The sequence below is a fragment of the Schistocerca americana genome, chromosome 1 (assembly GCF_021461395.2).
Source record: "Schistocerca americana isolate TAMUIC-IGC-003095 chromosome 1, iqSchAmer2.1, whole genome shotgun sequence".
Taxonomy (NCBI): Eukaryota; Metazoa; Arthropoda; class Insecta; order Orthoptera; family Acrididae; genus Schistocerca; species Schistocerca americana.
The window spans coordinates 562913507-562941032 of record NC_060119.1 but is presented as its reverse complement, the minus strand read 5'-3'; the positions used below and the strand labels follow the sequence as shown (position 1 = coordinate 562941032).

Genomic DNA, 27526 nt, shown 5'->3' with positions numbered 1-27526 from the left:
TAAGCGCTCAAAAACTGATGGCATCATTGTGTGCTCTTTTTCTTCTAAAGACAAACCTTAACGTGGAATAATTAATGTCATTTGTTGTTCTGTTATTCTAGTTGTGAATATCATTGTCCCTTCTGTACTTCATTGGATTATTTACATCAAACTTCACGAGGGAGAAAATATGCTGTGAAGCATTATTCAAAATGCCTGAACTCCTTAAAAATATGCCTCCAAGTTCATTGTGGGTGACCCCCACACATTCGTACAGCACGTTTCTGAGCAATAGACACCATCTTGCTTACCCAGAACACTATCCCATATGACAAAGAAAACACGCAAATCTACTTAGTGATTTGTCTCTCACCAAGATTTATAATGGTGCGGAGTGCAAATGAGACTAGACATGCTTTTTTCAGTTTAAGTTCTCATCTATATGGACACCAAATATTTTTGAAGCTTTCATCTTCATTATTCCCTTTCCACGTGTTAAAACATGCCGTCGGTGTAGTAGCTACCTTTGTACATTTAGAACTCGATACGTTGTTTTTTTGAAACATTTCCAGAAAACCAGTCAACACCACTTAAGAACATTATTTGCCATTCCTTTTGTTATATTTACGTTTGGCTTGATTACTATACTCTTGCGATCCACAAAAAATTAAGGTATGCTTTTTTATTAGTCAGGCGGTATTTACGTCTACAAGAAATACTGGACCTGAGATTGACCTTGTCGACCCCAGAAATGACTTCTCCACAGTCATGAGAATCTGCCGTGCTTGACTGATTGAATTATTAAATATAACTTTTTGCATTCTTTTGGTTGGATTTGTCCATTGGTTAATTATGCCATCACTTCAACAAAACATTTTTATCTGGGAGAATATTGCAGTTCACGCAGTAAAATGCCTTTGACGGGTCACAGAACTTCGTAACCACTTATTTTACACTTTTAAAAGTTTGCGAGTTAATCTGTAAACGGCAGTTTTGTAATTTCCTTGAAATCCAAATTGTGATTTACTGAGGATATTGTTGCTCAGGTCGGAAGCTATTCTAGAATACATCACCTGCTCAAAAATTTTGTAAAGTAACAGTAGTGAAAGGCATAAGTAGTGATCATTTGACATTTCCCTTATTACCTTTCTTACAGAGGAGTTTAACAACAGCATACTTCATACTTCAATCTTCTTGCAAAAAATACCCTCAGTTATGCATTACAAATTTAAGGAAAGAGAATGCTATTATATGGGACCAAGTCTTTGATACTCTGTTGGGAACACCATCAAATCCAGATGAGACTATTTGCAAAAAATATAATTTTCTTAATATCAGAGGGACAGGTTATATTCGTATGAGCCAATTTTGTATGGAGCCAATTTTTCAACATACTGGTTTGTTTCTCCTCTTTAAAACTGAGTTTTATTGTTTATCGGACATGAGCTGCTTTGTGTGCAATAAGAGCCCTGCCACTGTAAATTCAGTGAAGAGTGAGAGCTAACAGGCTTGTACATCGGAAACTGGCGAGGAGAAAAAGAATCTTAAGGAAATTCAAGAAAACCTAGGCAAAATTTCCACTTGGTGAATCACCGGCAGCTGTCTTGCAAGCTAAGGTAATACCTGTAGCACAGCAAATGAAACCGCTAGTATATGATTACCAGAATAGTAGTAAACATCTTTGAACATGTCAGATGTGATATTATTTACGGGTAATACCAGGAAGCGACAAAGTTTGAGAACTCTACTCCGGTTAGTCTTCTCACATCTTTACAAAATCTTGACTAAAATTATAATAAATAACCTCACAAAAGAGCTGGATTTATATCAACCTGCTGATCAGAACTATGGATCACATCCAGACTATTTGCCTTCCTCTAAGTAAGAACTGAATACAACTCAGGATTTATCTAGCCTTTATGGGTAATCTAAAAGCTTTCGACTCCAAGATGATTTGGGCAATCATGAAGGCTCTTGAGAATGGCAGGATAAAATCAATGCATATAAAGCTCCTGAAATACGTCTTATCAATAGGCGAAAGTTAGAGAGGATTAAGACGGTATCAGTAAGACCCTAAACGGCAAGGGTGTTTGCCAAGGTGACATCTCTCCAAAACTGTTCACTTTTGCACAGGAAAGAGTATTCAAATCACTAACTGGAATAACAGTCTAATAAAAATAAATGGTTCGCACGAAAACTCCGCTGTTCGGCTATCATGATGAGGATCGTAAGTGAAGATCTGAAAGGACTAAAGATTTTGATCCAAAAACTAAAACTTGGCTCTGCAAAGACTGGAAATGAACGCCAATAAAACAAAAATACGAAGCCAAACCACTTACAACCGGAACCGATCTACAGTAGTAGTTTATGAATATATCTACCTTAGCCACAAAACTAAACTAGTGCAAAACAACAAAAAACACAAATGTCTCGTGAAATAGGACTGAGCTGGGCAGCATTCCAGTATCCAAGATTTATGCTGACCAACAAGGATGTCAAAAATAACCTGCAGGTTAAGGTCTATATCTGCATACTATCAGCTACAACCTACAGAATGTTAACTGACTAAGGCAAGTGTTTATCAACTAAAGCGTTCGCAACAAGCCATGGCGCGAAAAATGCTAGGAGCCAACCTTGTCCTAAGTGAGCGACCGACTTCTGAATACGCGACACTCCAGAGACAAACATCCATCGGGCGATAAGCTCGAGTGTTATGATGCGAGCGACCATGTCGCGCTACAAGATGGCTGCTTAGAGCCAACCAACTGTTTCTATAAAACGGCGCCCCTAGACTGGAATACTGTAGCTGGCGAGTAAAGCTACAAAATTAGGTTTACTTAAGAAAATTAAGCGAAAAGGAATGCTGTGCATGAAATTTATAAAGGGAGGAATCTCCAAGGAGAATTTCATAAATATCATCAATTACGAAGATCAAATTTTTCGAATACACGTAAATGAGCAGAGGAGCATTCGACTATCTCATCAATAAATTAAAAACTAATTTTTTTTACATGAGCAAGAACTTTTAACAACCAATAAAAGCGGAAGAATGACTGACTACATGACTGACTACCCTAAATATACAGATTAATTACACAGATAATTTACACAGATTAATAACGAATGCAAATATGTAGAGGTGGTGTAGCGTTAGCGTTATAGCTCGTGAGTGCGAGCATCGGAAAGATCCTGGATTCGATTCCGGGTTCTTCTTATATTTTAGCTAACTCAGTTACAATTATGTATACTAATTTTTATATATACTGTTTGCACTGCATCGCTAAGTACATTTTTAAGTTCTTGGCAAAGAACTGTGTGTAAGTGTACACACGCCTATCTCAGTTTATCACAAGTTAAATTCCCAATAAATTGCAATGAACTATCAGCTTTTACAGATATTTGAAGTTGCGAACATAATTCATCAGCAGCCAGTGTTACGGCCAAGCGTTTCAATTAATCTAAATCGTCTGTAAAAGTAAAGCATACAAAATTTTTGAAAAGAAAGTCTAACGTTTTGTTTAATGATTTGTCTAAAAGTATGAAATAAAAAATATTAGGGAAACGTTTGGTGCACCTCATTTTCTGTTCATGTTTTCGAGCATCATTCAAAGGCACATAGAATGTTTTTCTGATGATCTCATTTCTTTTATACAAATCATTTCGTAAAATATTTGATTTCTTTCATTTCTTATTTTCTTGTTTTATTCAGAAAGCATGATCTTACTCGTTGGTCTTCCTAACGTACCTGATTCGAAGGAAGCTTGTTTGAGATTTAAATACCGCACAAATGATTTCTTTATATGCAAAGCAGCTAGGCCTTTAACAGATGAAATTTTTGACACTACATTTACGTAGCTTGGCAGCAGGTTTTCGTGAAATATTTCAATTTTTCCTCAACTCAAGTTTACGTTAACTACCTTTATTACTTTCAAGCAATTTAATATTTTCTTGAAAAACTAGATCTCACGCTGGTCACTTCGATACCCTGTTTACCTATTTCTCTCCCTTTGTTTGACTATGAAAATTCGGACGAAACCTCATGGTGCAATACACAAGGAGTCTTTTTCGTCTGCTCAAGCATTTACAAAAACGTATTGCTTGTAAATAAGTTATACAGAACTGCAACCAGTCAGCATTATTATTAAAAAAAGTGACTGGTTGCAGTTCTGTACAACTTATTTACATTCAATATACAGTCGCGGTTCTAAAATATCAGTAATGGATAAGCATAACTTATTGGTTGTTATTCATATGACCCCCCCCCATGAACCATGGACCTTGCCGTTGGTGGGGAGGCTTGCGTGCCTCAGCGATACAGATAGCCGTACCGTAGGTGCAACCACAACGGAGGGGTATCTGTTGAGAGGCCAGACAAACGTGTGGTTCCTGAAGAGGGGCAGCAGCCTTTTCAGTAGTTGCAAGGGCAACAGTCTGGATGATTGACTGATCTGGCCTTGTAACAATAACCAAAACGGCCTTGCTGTGCTGGTACTGCGAACGGCTGAAAGCAAGGGGAAACTACAGCCGTAATTTTTCCCGAGGGCATGCAGCTTTACTGTATGATTATATGATGATGGCGTCCTCTTGGGTAAAATATTCCGGAGGTAAAATAGTCCCCCATTCGGATCTCCGGGCGGGGACTACTCAAGAGGATGTCGTTATCAGGAGAAAGAAAACTGGCGTTCTACGGATCGGAGCGTGGAATGTCAGATCCCTTAATCGGGCAGGTAGGTTAGAAAATTTAAAAAGGGAAATGGATAGGTTGAAGTTAGACATAGTGGGAATTAGTGAAGTTCGGTGGCAGGAGGAACAAGACTTCTGGTCAGGTGACTACAGGGTTATAAACACAAAATCAAATAGGGGTAATGCAGGAGTAGGTTTAATAATGAATAGGAAAATAGGAATGCGGGTAAGCTACTACAAACAGCATAGTGAACGCATTATTGTGGCCAAGATAGATACGAAGCCCACGCCTACTACAGTAGTACAAGTTTATATGCCAACTAGCTCTGCAGATGACGAAGAAATTGAAGAAATGTATGATGAAATAAAAGAAATTATTCAGATTGTGAAGGGAGACGAAAATTTAATAGTCATGGGTGACTGGAATTCGAGTGTAGGAAAAGGGAGAGAAGGAAACATAGTAGGTGAATATGGATTGGGGGACAGAAATGAAAGAGGAAGCCGCCTGGTCGAATTTTGCACAGAGCACAACATAATCATAACTAACACTTGGTTTAAGAATCATGAAAGAAGGTTGTATACATGGAAGAACCCTGGCGATACTAAAAGGTATCAGATAGATTATATAATGGTAAGACAGAGATTTAGGAACCAGGTTTTAAATTGTAAGACATTTCCAGGGGCAGATGTGGACTCTGACCACAATCTATTGGTTATGACCTGTAGATTAAAACTGAAGAAACTGCAAAAAGGTGGGAATTTAAGGAGATGGGATCTGGATAAACTAAAAGAACCAGAGGTTGTACAGAGATTCAGGGAGAGCATAAGGGAGAAATTGACAGGAATGGGTAAAATAAATACAGTAGAAGAAGAATGGGTAGCTTTGAGGGATGAAGTAGTGAAGGCAGCAGAGGATCAAGTAGGTAAAAAGACGAGGGCTAGTAGAAATCCTTGGGTAACAGAAGAAATATTGAATTTAATTGATGAAAGGAGAAAATATAAAAATGCAGTAAGTGAAACAGGCAAAAAGGAATACAATCGTCTCAAAAATGAGATCGACAGGAAGTGCAAAATGGCTAAGCAGGGATGGCTAGAGGACAAATGTAAGGATGTAGAGGCCTATCTCACTAGGGGTAAGATAGATACCGCCTACAGGAAAATTAAAGAGACCTTTGGAGATAAGAGAACGACTTGTATGAATATCAAGACCTCAGATGGAAACCCATTCTAAGCAAAGACGGGAAAGCAGAAAGGTGGAAGGAGTATATAGAGGGTCTATACAAGGGCGATGTACTTGAGGACAATATTATGGAAATGGAAGAGGATGTAGATGAAGATGAAATGGGAGATACGATATTGCGTGAAGAGTTTGACAGAGCACTGAAAGACCTGAGTCGAAACAAGGCCCCCGGAGTAGACAATATTCCATTGGAACTACTGACGGCCGTGGGAGAGCCAGTCCTGACAAAACTCTACCATCTGGTGAGCAAGATGTATGAAACAGGCGAAATACCCTCAGACTTCAAGAAGAATATAATAATTCCAATCCCAAAGAAAGCAGGTGTTGACAGATGTGAAAATTACCGAACTATCAGCTTAATAAGTCACAGCTGCAAAATAACACGAATTCTTTACAGACGAATGGAAAAACTAGTAGAAGCCAACCTCGGGGAAGATCAGTTTGGATTCCGTAGAAACACTGGAACATGTGAGGCAATACTGACCTTACGACTTATCTTAGAAGAAAGATTAAGGAAAGGCAAACCTACGTTTCTAGCATTTGTAGACTTAGAGAAAGCTTTTGACAATGTTGACTGGAATACTCTCTTTCAAATTCTAAAGGTGTCAGGGGTAAAATACAGGGAGCGAAAGGCTATTTACAATTTGTACAGAAACCAGATGGCAGTTATAAGAGTCGAGGGACATGAAAGGGAAGCAGTGGTTGGGAAGGGAGTAAGACAGGGTTGTAGCCTCTCCCCGATGTTGTTCAATCTGTATATTGAGCAAGCAGTAAAGGAAACAAAAGAAAAATTCGGAGTAGGTATTAAAATTCATGGAGAAGAAATAAAAACTTTGAGGTTCGCCGATGACATTGTAATTCTGTCAGAGACAGCAAAGGACTTGGAAGAGCAGTTGAATGGAATGGACAGTGTCTTGAAAGGAGGATATAAGATGAACATCAACAAAAGCAAAACAAGGATAATGGAATGTAGTCTAATTAAGTCGGGTGATGCTGAGGGAATTAGATTAGGAAATGAGGCACTTAAAGTAGTAAAGGAGTTTTGCTATTTGGGGAGCAAAATAACTGATGATGGTCGAAGTAGAGAGGATATAAAATGTAGGCTGGCAATGGCAAGGAAAGCGTTTCTGAAGAAGAGAAATTTGTTAACATCCAGTATAGATTTAAGTGTCAGGAAGTCATTTCTGAAAGTATTCGTATGGAGTGTAGCCATGTATGGAAGTGAAACATGGACGATAAATAGTTTGGACAAGAAGAGAATAGAAGCTTTCGAAATGTGGTGCTACAGAAGAATGCTGAAGATTAGATGGGTAGATCACATAACTAATGAGGAAGTATTGAATAGGATTGGGGAGAAGAGAAGTTTGTGGCACAACTTGACCAGAAGAAGGGATCGGTTGGTAGGACATGTTCTGAGGCATCAAGGGATCACCAATTTAGTATTGGAGGGCAGCGTGGAGGGTAAAAATCGTAGAGGGAGACCAAGAGATGAATACACTAAGCAGATTCAGAAGGATGTAGGTTGCAGTAGGTACTGGGAGATGAAAAAGCTTGCACAGGATAGAGTAGCATGGCGAGCTGCATCAAACCAGTTTCAGGACTGAAGACCACAACAACAACAACAATTCATATGACAAAATAGCCCCTTCTACGTGCTGTCATTTCCAAAAATTGTTTCGATATCTCGAACCGTTTCAGATACGAGGAATTTACGGCCACTTGATTCCCGAAGCGCAGGGAAGGTTAGGACGCGCCACGAGCGACCCGTCCGCGGATATAACAACCAATATCTCAAGAATGAAGATAGATATCATTGCAGTCTCAACTTTAAATACAATTTAGATATATTGGTTACATTTCATACGCAATAATGTATGACCTTAAATGAACTATACGGAAAGTCTACGCAATGTGATTTTACCTCTGCAAACACTTAAAAATGTCGTGCAGCCATGTACTCAATTTCGTGCAGCACGGTATCTATGACGAATAACGAAAGAAGTTCAGACCTTTATCGTGTAAAGGTATCAAGCTATAAGATGCGGAAGAATCAAATTTTTTCACCGAATAGTTTTCTTAAAATCGGGTAAGTATTTCACAGCTGCCGAGTCTACTTTGCCCAGAAGACACGTGGCTGTCGCTTTCTGTCGCGCGTACTGCAGCGACAAGATTCAAACACGTTTGAATTCGAACGTCGCCAGTTGCAGCGGGAGACAGGCAGTGACACCGATCTATAACTGCGGTTGTGTTTTATCGCCTGAAGCTGTCGGCCGCTTCTGTCGCTTACAGGACGCGGGCTTAGGGATAGGATATGATCAGAGGACATTAGAAAGAGAAGTTACACGTTTAGGATTTCAGACTGAATTGGCAATGGGTCGGACACGTAACTCTATAAGATCACAGCAGATAGACCCCTAACATTGTTCACTGGAGACCAAGGGTCCACATAAGGCATTGACAGGCCCCAAAGGAGATGGCTTAACGACGTAAAGCTGGTGGCTGGAATACTATGGTACCATAAACTAAACTGCGCCCGAACAGGCCATGAAGTCCCAACGGTGCCGATCGGCCGCCGTGTCATCCTCAGCCCACAGGCGACCCTGGATGCGGATATGAATGGCATGTGGTCAGCACACCTCGCTCCCGACATGCGTGTTTACGACCCCGGAGCCGCTACTTCTCGATCAAGTTTCTCGTCAGTTTGCCTCGGCAGACCGGATCCAAGTGTTGGCCCAGCCCGACAGAGCTTAACTTCGGTGATCCGACGGGAACCGATGTTACCACTCCGGCAAGGCCGTTGACACCACTATAGTACCAATGGCATGAAATCGAGGACAATGGAAACACATGGAAAAGCCTACATCCAGCAACGATTGAGATGGACTGAAGACGACGAAGCGATATGAAACGGGATAATGTGAAATAAGTATTTATGATGGTGACGGGCAGGATTAGTTTTGGTGGATTTTTTTGAAAGTGCAGCGCATTATTCGAAGGAGACTGTGCGACATTTATGCTGCATATCTCGCGAAAGGGATAATAAAAAATAAATGACTGCGTGTACAAAGGCACGTAGTGCCCAAATATTGCGGACGTCTTTGTTGCCCAGATGAACAGTAACACACATGTAACATTTCTACAAGCTTGACTACCGAACATGATTTCTCTAGTGCAGAGGCAGTTAAAGCAAACTTATCATAATGCTTCCAAGAACATGCCATGCTGCGTACTATAATACAGACAACGTATTACGTTACGTGAACATTCCAGAAAAGAATCTGATCACTGGAGACATTCACATTTATATTTCTTTTCGTTGTGCAAAGACGTCCACAACACAGTCTTGTTCCAAAAAGTCAAAGTGCAAAAAAACAGCGTTTTGTTTTGCCCTCTTTGGTCAAATTGTATAGCATTTCTCTGAAACTTCATCTCTGCTGATTTAGGTATTTACAAACCTCCTGTTACAATGTACTTAACGTAACATAAGAATGAGCCTTCAGCATGTCACAGCAGCCATGTTACCTGGAAAAAATTGTGCATGTGCGTGTTTTGCTGGTGGGGTGGGAGGGGGGGGGGGGGGTTATGGTGAGGGCTCTAAGCTTCATTCCAACAAGTGGACGGAAGTATCAACCTGTGCCGCAGCAGGTAGCCGGGGCTGATGGTCACACACAGCTAAACAAACTGCCGTAGCACACAAACGCTGCCAGGTAGCTGGGACGACCGTGGTCCCTGCCCATACCTGCAGCAGCACAAAAGTGAGGTAGCAGCCTTCAGGACGCACAATGCCATTCACCTCACGACACGTACTGTACTGTACCGCCCTCAGCAGATACAGACTGCCACGACGCGGTATTTACGGGGCCTGCAGCCCACTGCCGCAGCTGATACTAACGAGGCTCTATTCAGCGCAATCGGAAATTCCTACGTGCTATCAACGTGACCAGAGAGAGAGAGAGAGAGAGAGAGAGAGAGAGAGAGAGAGAGAGAGAGAGAGAGAGAGAGAGAGAGAGAGAGAGAGAGAGAGAGACCGACCTTGATGGTTGTAATAAGCAGATATGCAAGAAATACTGTAAAGTCGAAATTCGCTGAAAACGAATTCCTCTGTTCCAGCAGTCTCAGGTATACATCTATTACCCAATAGTGGTATCAGAATTGGTGCTGAACCGTAACTCTAACCCGGATTTCTTGCTTATCTCCCTGGACCGACCCAAACTTCCACATGTCCCACCGACTACATGCTACGTAATTAGCACAATTGTGAATTGTCAGCAGTGTTTTTTAAGACATGTATGGAAGTTAATACTGAAGATAATTAACAGACTACGAGCTGGACGAATTTTGCTATCTACACAGGGAGATGAGTGAAGGAAGATCATGCAAAGTTGTCTTTGGGTCAAATTTTCATTAGTATCTCTAAACTACGTACCTCCTGCTGAAAGGAAACCCAGCACGGAATCCTAAAATAAACGACGTAACGATCATAAGGGCCCTAACGAGATAACCGAGTATTCTTGAACGTCGCGATTCTGGGTATCATGCCTGAGAAAGCAGGCAGAAAAGCTACAAACGTGATTCACAAAATTGTAACCATTACAAGTAGGTAACTGCGGCTCCCATTGAAAATAATCGGAACATACCACTAGTGTATACTAACAGCTGTCACGTATGGTTCGAGTATATCTGCTCAGATTGCAGCTTATCAAGTCAGTTTTATTAGTCGGAATATTTCAACGAAGAATGTTAAGATTACCAACAGTGGCATTAGTAGGTGGCCAACTGTGTGGGTTTTATTGCAGTTTCGTAGAGGAAGGTGGTGGTGGTGGTGGTGGTGGTGGTGGTAGTAGTAGTAGTAGTAGTATTTGTATTTTTTAGTAAGTACCAGGAATAGTTAATACATACATTATTAACCACAAAAATTTAAGTTGTATAGCCCGCGTTAGCTTCCCGGTAATAGGCTGTAATTGTTAAGAATAAATGTAGCGCTAAAGTAGTAATAATTGTACAAGGCAAACAGTCAAAAAGCATAGACCTCGAGAACAGGAAGATATTCAATGAAAGCTACGTTTTCAGCACAGCTTTATATGGGTGTAGGAAATAAACTATGGCGAAGAAACTATAGGACGCCTTCGAAAGAGCTACTTTTTCAAGGAATAAATGAATATTCCGCAATGAGTCATGGCGAAAAAGTATTAAACCTCAGAGGATAACTGGGCACATGGTGGATGTAAAGAATCGCAGAGCAGGCATATATGAGAGAGAGAGAGAGAGAGAGAGAGAGAGAGAGCGCAAATCGTTCACGAAGGACAGAACAGTGCTCTTTCCTGGCAGAACTGTCACTTTTTCCACCAATTTTGAAGCAGTCCAGGTTTTGTTCTTCTGCAATGGAGAGCGTACAATATACACATGTGGACGCAGTATCTTAACCTCTCCGCATAGAAGCGACACTATTTCTTGCCTAACTACAACACGGTAGCCGCAATCAACATCTTTCGCCGGCACAGTGACTGCTGCAGTTCGACGTCCATTTTAGGTAGAGACCACACGGGAGACGGGCGGGTAGAACTGGCTCATGTCCCCACATTAGTCTGCTCACGGGAACGGAGTTTTCTCCTTCCATTGGCAACACCCCGCCCGCTCCACCACTCTCGACAACACTCAATATCTAACATACATGACAGTATGCCAGTTTTAAAGCATGGCCTCGCGCACACGCGCTCGAAACGCCAGTACGTTGTTTAGTCTCTTCCACGACGAGGCTCGCCTGCCATGTTTACTGCTGCGCCCAGCGACAGCGCTGATTTCGGAAACAGAAGTAGGTGGGAAAGATTTTAACTCTAACTTTAAAGCAAGTTTCGAAATTAAATGGGTTGCCCTGACCCACTTGGCTGAAGATGCGCCACGCAGTTAAGCGATGGCAACGCACGTGGTAAATGTATGGCTAGGAAGTTACCACCGTCAACTATCACGGGTGCGGAAGTACGGGCCATTTTACGTGCACGCACCGTCTTGAACATTACCGAACATAAAGCAGGAGCCTACATGAAACTGTTCCTGAATAAGCGACCGCTACTTTGATGCACCAGCAAGCCTGGGTTAGTGATTTTGAACCTTTTGTATGAGTGCTTCACTTAACCATTTATCCCTCAGCGAGACGCAGAGAAATAGCTTCACAAATTGAGCAAATAATGCTTTGATCCACCTCTAGTCTTTGTGCAAGCAGTAGTTCGGCTTGGCACTGGTAAGAGTTGTTGGATGTCGTCCTAATGGATATCAAGCTAAATTATGTCCAGTTGGCGAGTTACAGCGTCAAAATTCTTTTCTGGTCGGAGGGCCCCGACTACTATGGTCCAAACGTTTCCAACTGGAGGGAGATACGGAAATATTTCCGGCCAAGGTAGGTTTTGGGAAGCACGGAGACAAACATTAGAAACTCTCGTCGTGTGCGTGCGGATATTATCTTGCTGAAGTGTAACTCAGGACGGCTTGCCATGGAGGGCAACAAAACGGGACGCGGAATAGCGTCGACTTAACGCTGTGCCGTAATGGTGCCGCGAATGACAACTACAGGGATTTTTCTTCGAAATGAAATAGCATCCCCAGACTTCTGGCGGTCGGGCCGTATGGCGAGCGACTATCAGGTTGGTATCCCACCACTGTCCGCGGTATCTCCAGACACGTCTTCGCTAGTCGTTGGGGCTCTATTCGAAGCAGGACTAATCACTGAAGACACTTCTGCTCCAATCAATGAGATTCCAAGCCAGTCTTTAGTTCGTTCCGGATTGGTGGCTACAATTGTTCCTTAAGGGAATCAGCGTCTGCACGTTCTACGAAGCAAACTTCCTGGAAAATGAGAGAAGGCTACCTTTTGCCTAGCAGCAGTGGTCCACCTTCGGGACTGCCACGAACATTCATGTTTCTTTTCCACGGATCCACCGTCAGTGTGGCTGCATGACTGTCAGTTAATGACTGAAGCCCCGTACACTTAGCCGTTGCGAATATGTGGATTACAATTTCCGGTTTGTCAGCAGTTTGACAGTATTATTCTTTCGACAAAATTTCTAGATAATTTTCATCGTAAGGTAAGTAGGTATGTCATCGAAAAGTAACATGCTGCCACTATAGATAAACATTTTATACGTGAAATCTTTACTATCAATTAGACATGGGTGTGGTTGCTTGCTAGTTTATTTCTAAAAAAAAAGAAAAAAGGTTCAAATGGCTCCGAGCACAATGGGACTTAACTTCTGAGGTCATTAGTCCACTAGAACTTAGAAGTACTTAAACCTAACTAACCTAAGGAAATCACACACACACACACACACACACACACACACACACACACACACACACCAATGCCCGAGGCAGGATTCGAACCTGCGACCGTAGCGGTCGCGCAGTTCCAGACTGAAGCGCGTACAACCGCGCGGCCACAAAGGCCGGCGTTTATTTCCTTTAACATGAAAAATACATTGAGGTGGCTTAGTTGTTGGGACATCGGACCTACCTTAGGTTGGGATGGCGATTTTAATCCCCATCTGGGCCTCTTATGTTTAAGTTTACCAACGTTTTCCAAACACGCTGAAGGAAAAAAAATGCTATTATCCCTCGAAAAGAACACGGACAATTTCTTTCACCAATCCAAGATTGCGTTCCGCGCCCTACGACGTTGACTGCAGGTTAAAAAAAATTCTTTTTAAACAGCGAATGGACCTTCCCGTTTCCTAGTCAGTTACTCAATGTCTTATTAAGCCAATTACTGGTATTTGAATTTAGTCTTTCGATCTACTACAAAATACTTTACTTCTTTGTCATGTGTTTCGCTAGTGTCAGCGCTTTTGTCTCATTTCTTACACACGGAAGTGTCGTCGACTCGCACATTTTTCAGGTTTTCCTGCGTTTGGCACTGATTATTTGACCTAGTTTCAATTTGAGCTGGACAATACTAACACTTCACGTAAAGAGCGGCGAATATTGCACCTCTAACACTGAAGTTCTCTCTAAGAAAAAAGAAAGTTTGTGTAATGTTGCCAGCTTTTTTAGACGAAAATGCAGCCAATGATGAAGTTCTACACGAAAACGACGATATGCGTATTGTTGGTTCACTTATCAGACGGATTTGGACTAAGTTTAATAACTCTATATAATTTCGTCTCGCTTAATGGCCTGGTCCAAGTCTTTCAATTGGACACCACTTCGGCAACTTACATGTTCCTAACTTACACCCTTAAACCCACAGTTGAACGTGGAAACGGAACCACGTGTTTCTGGCGAATCTTCACATACATCACAGAGGTGAAGACAGACTAAAGAAACTTCCGTGGTTTAATAACGATTCGATCCTGCAACATTTCTAATTCCACGCGCGTTAGTACTATATCGCCAGGCCCAATTTAATAACTGAAGCAACTGCTGACAGCCACAGAAATTAAGAGATGAAAGTATGTTTAGTACTAGTTTATTCGGGCGGGGAATGCTTTAAAGACTATGAAAATTATTGTGACTACGTAGTATTGTATATTAAAGCGACAATATTCTTGTCATGTCTGCAGGCGGATCACACAATCTTTACAATATTACAGCGAGCCACCTGGCCGCTATCTTAAGGTTTGTTACATCTCGCCTTTCAGTCTGAGTTCCGTGTGTTCACCTGAAGATGGTGGCCAGGTGGACTGCTCAGATAATTTGGTCACTATCATTGTATGGTCCGGCAGCAGACCCGACCAGAGAATCACGAAGAGTAGTTACTGCCTTTTGCGAGTGTAGAAAAAGTATTTAGACAACATGCGTTTTAAGTTGCTATTATGATCACGATCTTTTGCTTCCTACTTCGTTCTAAATATTATTCCACACACAGGTGCTCTGTTTTTTAAGTGACGGCACTTCACTGACACACTATACTTTTTTAGCTTTCACGTTGTGTAGACACTTCCACCTCGTGTACTTTGTTGCAACGTTGCAAGTGCATCTACACAAGAAAAGCGCGCATCAGTGAAGCGAAATGTCATAAAATTTGAGCACCTACGTATGGAAGAACATTAGGAAAGAAGCAAGAGGTAAAACCCAGCAGTAATAATTTTAATTTACTACTGTTTAATAGTAGTAACGTAAAACACGGGAATTGCTTACTATCTTGACAGACTGATTTGTGACTAAACCAAATTATTGCAGTGACCACTGAAGATGCTCTGGAACAAAACGAAACGTTTATGGTCCAAATAAGGACTAAATAACGTCTAAATAAAACTCACTACCGTCGCGGAAGGCAGCATATTGTACAAGATGTGTTACCTGGGTAACTGCACCTGCAGAAAAATGAGACGCAAAAACAGGACAGGATAAAAAATTAATGTTTTGTTCACTGGGTAGTCATGTTATGATTTTTCTGAAAAACTGTTTCATGTTTTCCCGTTACGGCTGAGCCGATAAGGGATGCCGGAAGAGACAAAGGCCTACTGCATTCTCTGTAGAATTGTTGTATGGTTCGTTAACAGCTGAGTCGACGGAATGGTGGAAGCTATGGTATCCGCCGCAGAGACAGGCCGTACTTTAGAAACCAGCGGACCTTTTTTTTGGTGGAGTGTCTGCAGCGCGCCCCCGCTCTCCGCTTTCTCGGCAGGAGAAAGCCGACGAGGCTTACTCTGCGACGCAAGGAAACTAACACGCCAGTCGCGGAAGACATTCTTGCCACCATCGCCTGGCCAATCGTGCGTTTCGCAAACCGAACTCAAAGCACTGTGTTCCAAGCAGAAAAGGTAACCTGCCAATCTAAGGCTACCACGGAACTATCGGACCTACGCATATTTAGTTATCCAGCTGACAAAAACCGGTAGCCACTGAAGATACCGCGAATTAATATCCATTTACGGAACACATAGGTGACCTAACATGATGAAAGGTTGGCGGTACTTCTTAGATGATCAACGCCTCCAGACTCTACACCACTGGAGTGCATGGCAGGGAGTACTTCGACTGTATCCTGTTGTTGAGTTTCTTCACAGACCATTCCTGTACGGAACGGGGGAGGAAACACTGGTTATACGCCTCTGTGCGCAATATAATTAGTGAAATCCTGTTCTTGCTGTCCTTACGAGAGCTGTAAATATTCCTACCTGCTCACGTAATACTAGTTCTTTAAACTTTAGCCACATACTTGGCATTTACCTTCTTGCTTCTGTCAGATAAGGTTTCTCAGTAACTCTGCGACGCTCTTCCATGAGAGAAACTCGCTTCCGTTTTATGTATACGTTCTGTATTCCCCTGTTAGTTCTATGTAGACAATTTTAAATTACGCCTGGCAGCAGGCATAGACCGAATGCAGAAATGCGTTCCTAGGATCTTTATAGATCGGTATATCCCACACGAAACTAATATAAATGCTCGGGGAAATTAGAATGAAATCTTTGGAAGATGGAAGTTCGTCATGAAATTTTCGAGTAACACAGGGCGAGTACTATGCTGCTGCTTTTTACTCTTGTCTACATCCGCACTCCACCATATGGATCATCGCAGAATGTCCCTGTACCCTTACGTGAAATTTGTTATTGCGGCAGTAGAATTTTTATCCAGTCAGCTTCAAATGCCGGTTCTCGAATTTTTTTTTTCTCTAAGTGTTTCAAGGAAAGACCGTATTCTCTCCAGGGATTCCCATCACGCATCATCTCCCTAATACCCCTCTATGGAACCTACAATTAATCAATCTTGCAACATGCCTCTGAATTCCTTCTATTTTTCCTTTAATCCGACTTGTTATGGAACCCAAACACTCTAGCAGTACCCAAGAACGCGTCTCCTCTATTGATTACCTACAATTTCCTAAAATTTTCTCTATAAACCGAAGTCGAACATCCGTTTTCCCTACAAACAATTTTATGTGCTCGTGGACATCAGAGACTAAGGTGACAGGCAGTACGTGTTCATTGGCATAAAATTACATCATTAACTTCAAAGTTGTTTCTTGCACTAGTGCTGTGTACTATGCACTGTCCTATTTGAGGTGGTATGCTGTGGCATTTCTCCGTCCGTTGAAATGGTTGACGTACGCTGTTACAGGAAATCTACAGTATAACGTCGGCAACAGGAGAGAAAATTGCTAGTATTGTACTCAGAACACCTGGCCAGGCACTGCAGAGTGGCTCGCGAAGTGAAGATAATGTAGGCTACAGCGTGTTGCCTGGCGAACAAAAGTCTGTTGCAGATGCGACTTTTCGGTTCGTCGTCTTAGTTTGCCTGCGCATAAGGAAACGGAGGTAGGACGGTGGCAAAGGAAGTAAGAGGCGCGACCCCTGCGCAACGACAGGGAAAGCAGCGGGCTAGCGCCAGCGCCTCCTAATACACTTTCGCCGCGCAGGGAGCGGCGCCTATCGGCGGGCGATTTCTCACCCGGTGATAAGTACAGCAGCGCAGTGCGGCTTTCCAGAGCGCAGCCGGGGCCGCCTCCCCTGGAAAGCGGGACCGCGGCGGCCGCAGCTGCACGTGACCCTCCGCAGCCGGCACGCGCTCAACGCCACCAAGGAACTTTGGCAGCTACTGGGATGGTGCGTAAGTTCGCAAATTCAATAAACGGATAGAAAACAACATAGTTCAGATACCAATAATGTGTTGTCCTTCACTATCTTACAACAGTCTGCCAACGCTGGGGACGCTTTTCGATTCCGCGACTGTAGAAACCACGAGGTTTTGGAGCGAAGAACTCGTCGAGCCATATTCAGATCGCACTTTCATCCAGAAAATAAGTTCCTTGAAGGTTGTTCGATAGAGAGCGGGAACGACGAAAATCGGAGGACGCAGGATCAGGTGAATAGTGAGTGTGCGGAACGACTTTCCAACCTAACTCTTCTATAGTGTGTCAGTGTGGCAGAATCGTGGGGCAGCATCAGTTCACACAGTATTCCTTGTCGCCGTTCTTTGACTGCATCTGCAAGACGTCTCAGTAGCTGACAAAGTATCAGCAGTGATTGTCACACTTCGGGAAAACAGTTCGTTGTACACCACAATTATTATTCCACCAGATGTATAACATCCCTAATGGATGCGCGCAGGTCTTTTAGATGGGGGATTGCTTTGGTCTCAGACATTTCTTTTTCTGGTTTTTGCATAAAGACACCATTCCTCGCCACCAGTAACGATAGAAGATAGGAATGGTCTGTTGTTCACGAGCCAGCTGCCGATGAGCAAGCCGAGAAGCACATATGGCATTCTGCTGATTTTTGTGATTTTGGCTTAGACCGTTCGTTACCCATAAACGCGATTTTTGAACCTTCCCATTGCGTGCAAGTGTCTCACGATGCTGAAATGATCACAGTTTATCACATCTGCCAGCTCTCAAGTACCCTAACGTGGATCAGCGTGAATTAATGCATTTAAAGGATCTTCTTCGAACCCCAAACTTCTTCCTGAACGTGTAGAGTCACTCACGTCAAATCGATCCTTTTTAAAACGAGAAAATTTTCTTGCCATGTTCTGTCCAATGGCATTATCCCCCATACACAATGCAAATGTTCCTGGCTACCTCCGCTGCTGTCACCCTTCAATTCCAACAGAAGAATATGTCGGAAACACTATTTTTCCACTTGGCACACCATTTTTTTAGCGTCCACAGCTCCACTCTCTTTCTCAAAATGACACTCAAACAGCAACACTGTACTACAAATAAAAAGTTACAATCGATAAATAAACCCATAGCTACCGCAATACCAAACTGTAAAACGAAAGCGCTACGAACTTATGCACCACACAATACATCTACATACATACTGATACTCTGAATCACTCAAGCGGTTATCAGGCGGTAGCCGGCACTGTGCCGTAATTTATTGGTTTCATGTGTGAATATCGAAGTTTTTCCACCTCGAAATCTCTATTTGTGCACTGTTTTCCTACTTCACTATCGTAATTCACAAAATATGCATTTACTGTGGCAGCCAGCACATGTCTACATCTACACCTCTACTCCCGCTGTGTGGGAGGGTACGATGCGTACCATTGTTAAGGTGCGTTCACACCTGTGCGCCTTGCGGCTGTTGCTTGTCCCACACTGAAGTAGATGAGTCTACCGTGAACACAGGTGTAAATGGCATCAGTCGCACGCAGCTACAAGAGTGTGTCTACTTGCGCGTGAGGCAAGCAGTCGCACGGCGGCCAGGCGGAAGGCGTACACGTGTAAACGCACCTGTACTTTCTCTTCTCCGGTTGCAATCGCGAATGGTCCGCAGGAAGAACGCTAGCTGGTAAGCCTCTGTGGGAGTTCAAATATATCTAATTTTACTTTCATGGTCTTTAAGCAAGACATTCGCAGAAGACATCAGTATATTTGTTCAGCCTTCTAGGCATGTCTGATCTGATTTTTATTTATAAACCACATCAAGTTGCAGAATGCCTCTTGGAGCGTCTGCCACTGCAGGTGGGCGAGTGTCTCCATGACGATTCCGGGCTTACTAAATGAACGTATTCAGGAACTTTCTGCTCAATTTAGGATCTTCTCTTTCTTTCTATTAATGCTATCTGGTATGGATCCCAAGCTGACGAGTAATATTAAAGCATTGGTGGAATGAGAATTTTGTAAGCTACCTGTTTTGTTCGTTGGACTAAACTTCCTGAGGATTCTTCCTATGAATCAGTAATCGTTGCATTTCACATCGCCCCGTACGCATACTTCATAAAATACTTACGGATGTGACTGCTTCCAGTAATTGTTCTGTCGTCATGTAATCATACAACCGGCCTTTGTTTATGCAGAGGGTCAACTACCACAAACTACGTCAGGCGTCTATCTTCTGCGGGTATTCCTGCACTTCGCTATAAGTTTCTAGCATTACTACTTCTACGGATGCAACGCTGACAGCATCATCTGCTGACGTTATACACTATATTTCTATACACAATATGAAAAGTAGTCCTGTAACACTCCATTGGGACCACGCCCTAGGTTATTTCTATACGTTTTTCTCCTTTGAGAATGACATGCTGTATCCTGTTTGCTAGACACTTTTTAATCCAGTCACACAGTTTATGGTGTAGACAGACTGGAAATAAAGTAGCAGGAAGGGTTTTGCGTCAAAATTAGTTGTTCTGTGTAGATCCTGCAATAAATCTACCTCGAAAATGTCTTCGAACATTGTGCATAATTCATATGATGTGAATTTTAAGTTCGAGTATGCAATGCGTGCAATAGAAAAAGGAGAAAGGCTGCTCAAACGTTTTGTTGTTTGAGGGATGTAACTCCTCCCAGTAGATTCAGCAAGTACATAAAAGTACTTTTAGTTGCTTTGACAGTTGTGTCTAAAGCAGACATGAAACGTGCAGTAGAAGAACCTGTAAATATTAATGGAACAAGGGACATTGCTGTTGCACTTCATGGGACATGGCAACGTGGAGGATATCGTTCCTTGAATGGTGTTTTAACTGCTACTTCTCTGGAGAATGGAAAAGTTGATGTTTAGTGCTTATCTAAGTACTGCCACACCTGCCATGGTAACACTGAAGGACGTATTGAACATCAGTGTTCTAAGAATTATGACGGTTACAGTGGAGGTATGGAGTGAGATGGAGCTCTAAAAATATTTCAGAGGTTGGTGCCTGTTTATAATAAGATATAGGAAGTACCTAGGCGATGGGGACTCTCAAGCTTTCAATAAAATTAACGAGTTCAGTGTTTATGGTGATACCTTGGTAACGAAACTGGAGTGTTTTGGACATGTGCAAAAGAGAATGGGTGCTACATTGCGAAAGCTACGAAGAGAAATGAAAGTTGCTACCTGATGGAAAATATCTGTCTGGTCGAGGCAGATTGATAGAAACAAATAGATCACTTTCAGAGTTATTATGAACAGGCCATTAGACGAACTGCACCTCTGAATGATGTTACAGCAATGAGAAAAGCTGTATGGGCCACCTACATTCAAGAGTTGTCCACAGATGACCACCCTGTTCACGGACTTTGCCCTAAAGAAGCAGATTCTTGGAGTGGTTACCAAAAAGCAGAAGAAAGTGGTCAAATATGCTTATGATGGTATTCTCTTCCTGAACCTATTATGAATGAAATAATACCAACTTTTAGAGACCTAAGTGACCCTGTTTTACTTAGTAAATGTCTTCATGGGGGCACTCAGAATACAAATGAAAGTTTCAGACATTGCATATGGGAAAGATTACCAAAGAATGCTTTTTGTAGGACTAAATACATTAGAAGTTAGTGTACTAGATGCAGTGATATGTTTCGATGATGGAGTGATAGGAAGGTTGGAAGTCCTGAGTATTATAGGCATAAAATGTGGCTCTAATATGGAAGATCAATTGCTTGCTTGTGACAACGGGTGGATGAAGCTGAAAGACACTCTTCAAGTTACCAAAGCAGCAAGAAGTGCTAAAAGGTATGCGAAGAGGAAGCTTGAAGATTAAGAAATGATGCAGGATGAAGACCATGTTTCAGGAATGTACTGAGGCACAGTGTAATTAGACTGATCTTCATCCGCAAAAACTTCATCCGCAATTTCCCCACAAGGTGCATTTTTCAGAATTCAGATACAAATACTTCCGAAAGTGTATAAAGCATTGCTCCAATTTTTTTCTGTAACTTGCACTAGTTCGTACTTATGCCGTAGACCTAAGCTTTGTTACAGATCAACTAAATTATAGGAAAGTAACATTTTTATTGGGAAAAAAATCACAAAACTTACAATGTAAGATGTGATTTTGTATCCTAATATACATAATACGTGGAATTAAATAGGTCTACTACCTAGGTCATCATGTCATGCATATCTGGTAAAAATTTGGTCTCCTTGAAATGTGTAACATTGGATCAAATGGTACCTCAACTTGAGGAAGCATTTTGGAAAATAAATTGCATAAGTTTCTCTAATTTTTGAATAACCCTAAGAATGTTCAAGAACATTCAAAATACTTCCAAATTTGTTTACAAAGTGTGCTGCATTATCGGATATCAACAAAAGATCTGTGAAACACACACATAACCAGTGCCTGAAAGATAAGTGTTGATTTTTACATGATATTGAGGCGAAAAAGTACCCTGTATCCTTAAGATTAGAGGACTTCTGAGCGATGTTGATTACAAAATAATTTTAACGAATTAATAGGATCACTGGCAGCCGAGTCCATAGCGGGAAATACTGAAACACAGTCGCTGGTTGGAATCTAGCTAGCAGCAACTTTTTATAATAGTTAAATCAGATACTTATTAACAAATGTCAACATAGAATCACGATAATTTATTAGAAGTGACATTTTATTTTTAATTATGAATCACACGAAGATCTTAGAATTCACAATTAAAATTCGCAACAAATTGCGAAGCATCAAATAGAAAATAAAATGCTTTTTGCATAGAAGCTTTTGTACTGTTGATGAATATGCCTTTTCGTTTAACACTACGGCATTTTGCGCGTCTGATTATAACGTGGTTTCTTACGACTAGCAACTAAAAAACTTTATTAAAAATGATTTCAAGGGAGATCTCGACGTCAACCGCAAATGCACACAGAAATATTACAAAGGTGAAAGTCTAAATTTGTGCCGAACCAGGACTCTAACCCAGATTTTCTTCTTACGTTAGCGGTCGCCTTAATGAATTCTGCTATCCGAGCATGCTTTCGGTGAGACTCTGCTTACAGATATACCATACAAGTGTGTTCTGTCTGACATGTCCAACGGAACAAACGCCACATATGTAGTATAAAAATGACTTAATATTTATCATCACTTCTACTTGGTAGTAAGAACGTAATTTAAATGTAAGAAACATGCTGCTAGTAGCGAGATTCGGAAACGCACTCAGCTACCGACGGCGATGTTGATAATTGACGAAAGTTTCGAACTTAACGGGGCTCGGAAATTAATCTTAGAAGGGTTATTTTCGAATTATTTTGTGAATTGTGTTTCACTGCTTTAAAACTTTCTCCAGACAACGTCCGCAGCTCGTGGTCTGGAGTCTGTTTCTCTCTGCCTCGAGATGACTGTTGTGTGTCCAGCATTTCATCATCATTGACTCGCAAGTCGCCGAAGTGGCGTCAACTAAAAAGGACTAAATACGGCGGCCGAACTCCCCCGCATGGGGCCTCATGGCCAACAATAGCATACGATTATTTCATTTTTTGTAGACAACGACCTTCGGATTTGTTAAGTAGGATCAAGAAGTTGTGTCAGTCCCCTCCGATGTGATAAGTACGGCCTACAGATAGACATGGGTAGCAGGCGACTTACCTCTGAGGAGAGCTGCTTGAGCGTCTGCGTCAGATTGCGCGACGCCTCGGCAAGGGCTCGGGTGTCGAGCGTGGGTCTGGCGGCGGCCGCGGCAGCGGAGGCGGGCCCGGAGGCGGACGACGAGCTGTCGCACCGGCAGATCTCGGGGGCGGCGGCGGACGACGACGGCGAGGGCGACGGTTTGCTAGCGGCGGCGGCGGAGGAGGAAGTAGCGGGGGCGTGAGAGTGGGTGTGTCGGGAGGCGGCGGGCGCGGGGGCGGCGCTGGAGGTGGTGGCGGCGGGAGCCGCCACCCGCGACGTGCTGCTCGCCCCCGACGTGGACGGCGACGCGCCGGAGCGCCGCCCGCCGCTCGGAGTCACCGTCGACAGCTGCAGCTGGATCAGCATCATGTGGTCGCCCAGGCGCATTGTCAGGTTCAGTGGCGCCTTGCCGGACAGGAAGTCGTTCACCTGCCAACAGACACCGCCTCACTTTTACCTCTGGCTGATTCTCTGCTCACGTTTCCGGGCGCAGAAATACATAGATCGGTGGTCGTGAGTTAAAATAATTTAACTGGCACTTCAATTCCCACGTAGCGTACGCTGTAGATTCAGTAAAGTATATACTACGCGACACACGTTTAAACATGTCGCTTACTTGTAGGCTTTCTGCCGGTCGCGAACCTGGCACCACCAACTGCTGTATGCGACCACGCATCCCCGATAAATACAAGTCTCTTGCTTACCACAGGATTTCCCTTTTTTCCATAGCATTGATGGGAAGTTTCTTCGGTATGTATAATAATGTGCAAAATTTAAGATTTGCTTGGCGTATGTACCCACAGCCCTCCACGAGGGACGGGAAATAGGGCCCGATCTCCTGTATGACGCGAAACTTTAACTTGTCGCAGTCAACGGAGCGCGACTTTAATAACAACCGAAACAAATCTGTCCCATCTGGCTCCTTGCAACAACTGCTGTCTAATGGCGCAATAGTTTTCTCTGCGAAGCGTCGTTGCTGGATCTACGCCGGCTACGCCGAGGCGTGTTTGAATTCTTCACTGTGCCGGTGTCAACAGAAGCCAATCTAAAGCTATTTTCCCATTTATTTCCCAGTGTATAGATAATATGGAGTTCATTGCGCACGAAAGCCACTACTGCAATCCCAAGTACTTCAAGAGGATAAGCGACAGCAAATTGTGGTAAATATCAGTCTAGATTGCATATAGTGCACTTTGCAGCGGAGTGTGCGCTGATACGAAATTTCCTGGCAAATTAAAACTCTGCCTTCCTCAGATTCGAACTTGGGTCCTGCGTCTTTCGCCTGCAAGTGCTGTACTAACTGAGCTGCCCAAGCATAGCTCACGATGCGCTCTAAACTTCACTTCCGCCAGTACTTTTATCTCCTACCTTCCGAACTCTGAGCACTTGGCCCGAGAGGCAAAAGTCCCGAGTTCGAATCTCCGTCCGTCACACAGTTTTAATGTACCAGGAAGTTTTATATGCAGCCTGTCTGCTAGACGGAAGTTGTGTGTTCGGAATAGCAAGGAACTGTCGTCTGGTCCTTAACATACTAAACATGCTAAACATGTCGTGCCTTTGTGCAAAGCCGTTAAGTCCGCAGTACTTGCAACCTTAGCTATTTTAGTCAGACCGGCAGTTTAAAAACTATTACTCTCGTTGCCCTCAATATCGAACTCTTCTGCAGCACCTCTATATTCCAGTGAATAATTGCGTTATTCAAGGGCAAACCGTTGGCTAATGTACAACAGTTTCCAGAATTTAACTCTGTGTAGAAGTTGCTTGGAAAGTATTGCGAAGAGAGAGTGCCAGTACCTGCTTATCTCTCAAGGTGAGTCCTCGCGATGCCTTTTTCTGGTCAACTTTGCGCATGCATATCCAACAACGCAACTGCTCATGCGCTTTTGTGCATGCATAATTTTCTCTAAATGGAAGCCATACTTAGAAGCACCTTGCTTCTCGAGTTGGGTGGTAGTCTCTTGCGCTGTTTAGCAAACTACAGGCAACGAGGTTCATTGTTTCGTTATGTAGTGTATTATGTTATTCTTTAATATGATCTATGTGCTGCAATGTCTTTACTACGAAGTAAGTACGCCGAAATTTATAATGACTACAGACAAAGAAGTCATATGGACTGCCGCCTCAAAGTCAGGACGGTGTACTGAACAATATTACACGAGACTGTACGTCATTTGCAGACTAATAATTATAGCTACAAGCAATCATTTAAAAAATAATTAGAGATGACATAACCTGAACGTCAAGTACTAGGCAAAAAGTTTGCGGCCATAGGACTGTAAAGATTAAGACAAGTTTAAGTAGAAAAACAGAAGCATTCGACACATTCATGAAATATGCTAATGAAAACTGGACATGGACAAAACCTGATGTACAGTAACTTAACAACAATTGAGGAGCCTGCTATCTGAACAACAGACGGTGAGATAACTGCAGCTCCTCAACAAACTACTACAAACCGAAATGAAGGACATCGATAATGTAAAAAACAAAATTAAAAAAGGGCAGAATTTGTGAAACACACACACACACACACACACACACACACACACACACACACACACACACACACACACACACACACACTATATATATATATAATTTCACTTTTGCAAATGTTTCATAAAACGACAAATGACGTACTGAAATTCAATTAACCTCCACAGAACTAAAAATCTGCCGCAAGTATTTGCGAATTTCAGTAATAATCACTGAAACGCTTTTTTTTTAAAAAAAGTATAGAAGTAGCCCGTTACCACGTAACTAAATTTTCTTGCCAGCCTGATAGCTGCAGTTTCCGAAGCACAAAATATTAAAATTCGCTATGGTCGTCACAAATTTGCAAACAAAGCATTGTCTTTCTCGAACCTCTGCTATTTAGATATTGTTTTACCCATAGCCGCCTTTTTTTATAACGCATTGCAGTGTTACGTGGCCTTATGCTTAATTACAGACTTAATGTTTCATCAGTTGATTTGTTTTCACCACGTATCGTCCGCGGTTTACGTCGTCCTCTCTGTTGCTGAGCGATGTATCACTTTTCTGACGCCGCAACTCTTCCTTTCGTATATCTTTACTACTCTATCTATATGAATGATGAACTACTGGTTTTGCCGTTTAACACCTTTTTAGTAACTGTGGAGGTATTACAGGGATCGGGAACCACCTAATGTGTAAACCACCTAATGTGTAACCCGCCTATACGTTTTTACGTGAACTTTATAAGACTCGATCGATCTGTTTACAAAGAGAAAGCAGAATATATTTTCCTTTGACATTGTCCAACAACGACCTAGGAAGCTCGACGCCCTCGCGGCCCCGGCTCTTCCATGGCTCACTGTAGTTTGCAGCATTCGTTTTATTCCTTGCCCGCGTTATCTGCAATATAAACTTTCTTCCCACAGTATTTCTGAAAACCCAAAAAACAAACTTAAAGAACATAATACCAACTGTTCTTACAATTTTTCGTATAAGTCTTGGTCGATTTAATGAGGGGTGGGACAGGCCTAAGCCTTGTGACACCACAGCATGTTCATCACAAAGATTGTACCGATTAGGCAAAGCTCAAATGCCAAAGTATTTATTTCCGGTTGTCCATTACGTTCCTTATAAAGTGTGCTGTTTTCAAATTCTTAAAATTACAAAGCTGTTACATGTAAGAGTCTAACATGTGCGCCGATATTGGTGTAAAATATGTACGTTTATGTGAGACGGTTGTGTGGCACATGTAACAATTAGAGGGGATGGGCGCAAGCTTAACTCTTTCGTAATGCAATTGGATAAATCTTCAATGGTGTAAAGCTGTTACTTAGTTTAGTACTTCACATATTTTACACGATATATGTTTTACATGTATCAACTTTTGACACCGTCTAAGTTTTTGTTTTCAGTTTAATAATGCACTGTTCTATACTTTCGGTCTTACGCCATTTTCGAGTACCCTATTAATTCTTTTTAAAGCAGTGTCAGACTGCATTACATCGTCTTAGTTAACATTAAATGTGATAACTAAAACCTAAATAACGCTAATTGCTCAACTTACTACAGCCAAACGTCCGTTTCGTCATGAACCTTCTGTGATATCACGTATCACCATAATCGGCTTTACGCAAGTTCTATGACGCACGCCACGTAGACTATTGAATTTTGAGCACATACGTCTCAAGAATGATTAAAACATTAACTAATTTTGTCACGCTGCCAACCATAATTTCACTGAAATGGAGAAAAAGTACAAGTACTGCGTTTTTTGTTAAAGACGTACAAGAGTAAAGTTGCGTTCGCGCGCACCCCTGGGAAACCAGTAGCGCCCACGCTTGGTGACGTCACGCCGTGGGAGGTCGGCAACCTGGCAGCGGGACTGCGCTATTTCCGCTGGCCGCTAGCAGG

General features: G+C 42.4%; 1 protein-coding gene across 1 annotated transcript in view; it reads right to left on the bottom strand.

The window, feature by feature from the left end:
* LOC124606427 (midnolin homolog) overlaps positions 1-27526 on the bottom strand; it is a 248025-nt gene that overhangs the window by 14663 nt on the left and 205836 nt on the right. Inside the window, exon 4 of the mRNA XM_047138412.1 lies at positions 23120-23569. Within this exon, the coding sequence (XP_046994368.1) occupies positions 23120-23569 (450 nt within the window). The remainder of the gene's footprint in view (positions 1-23119; positions 23570-27526) is intronic.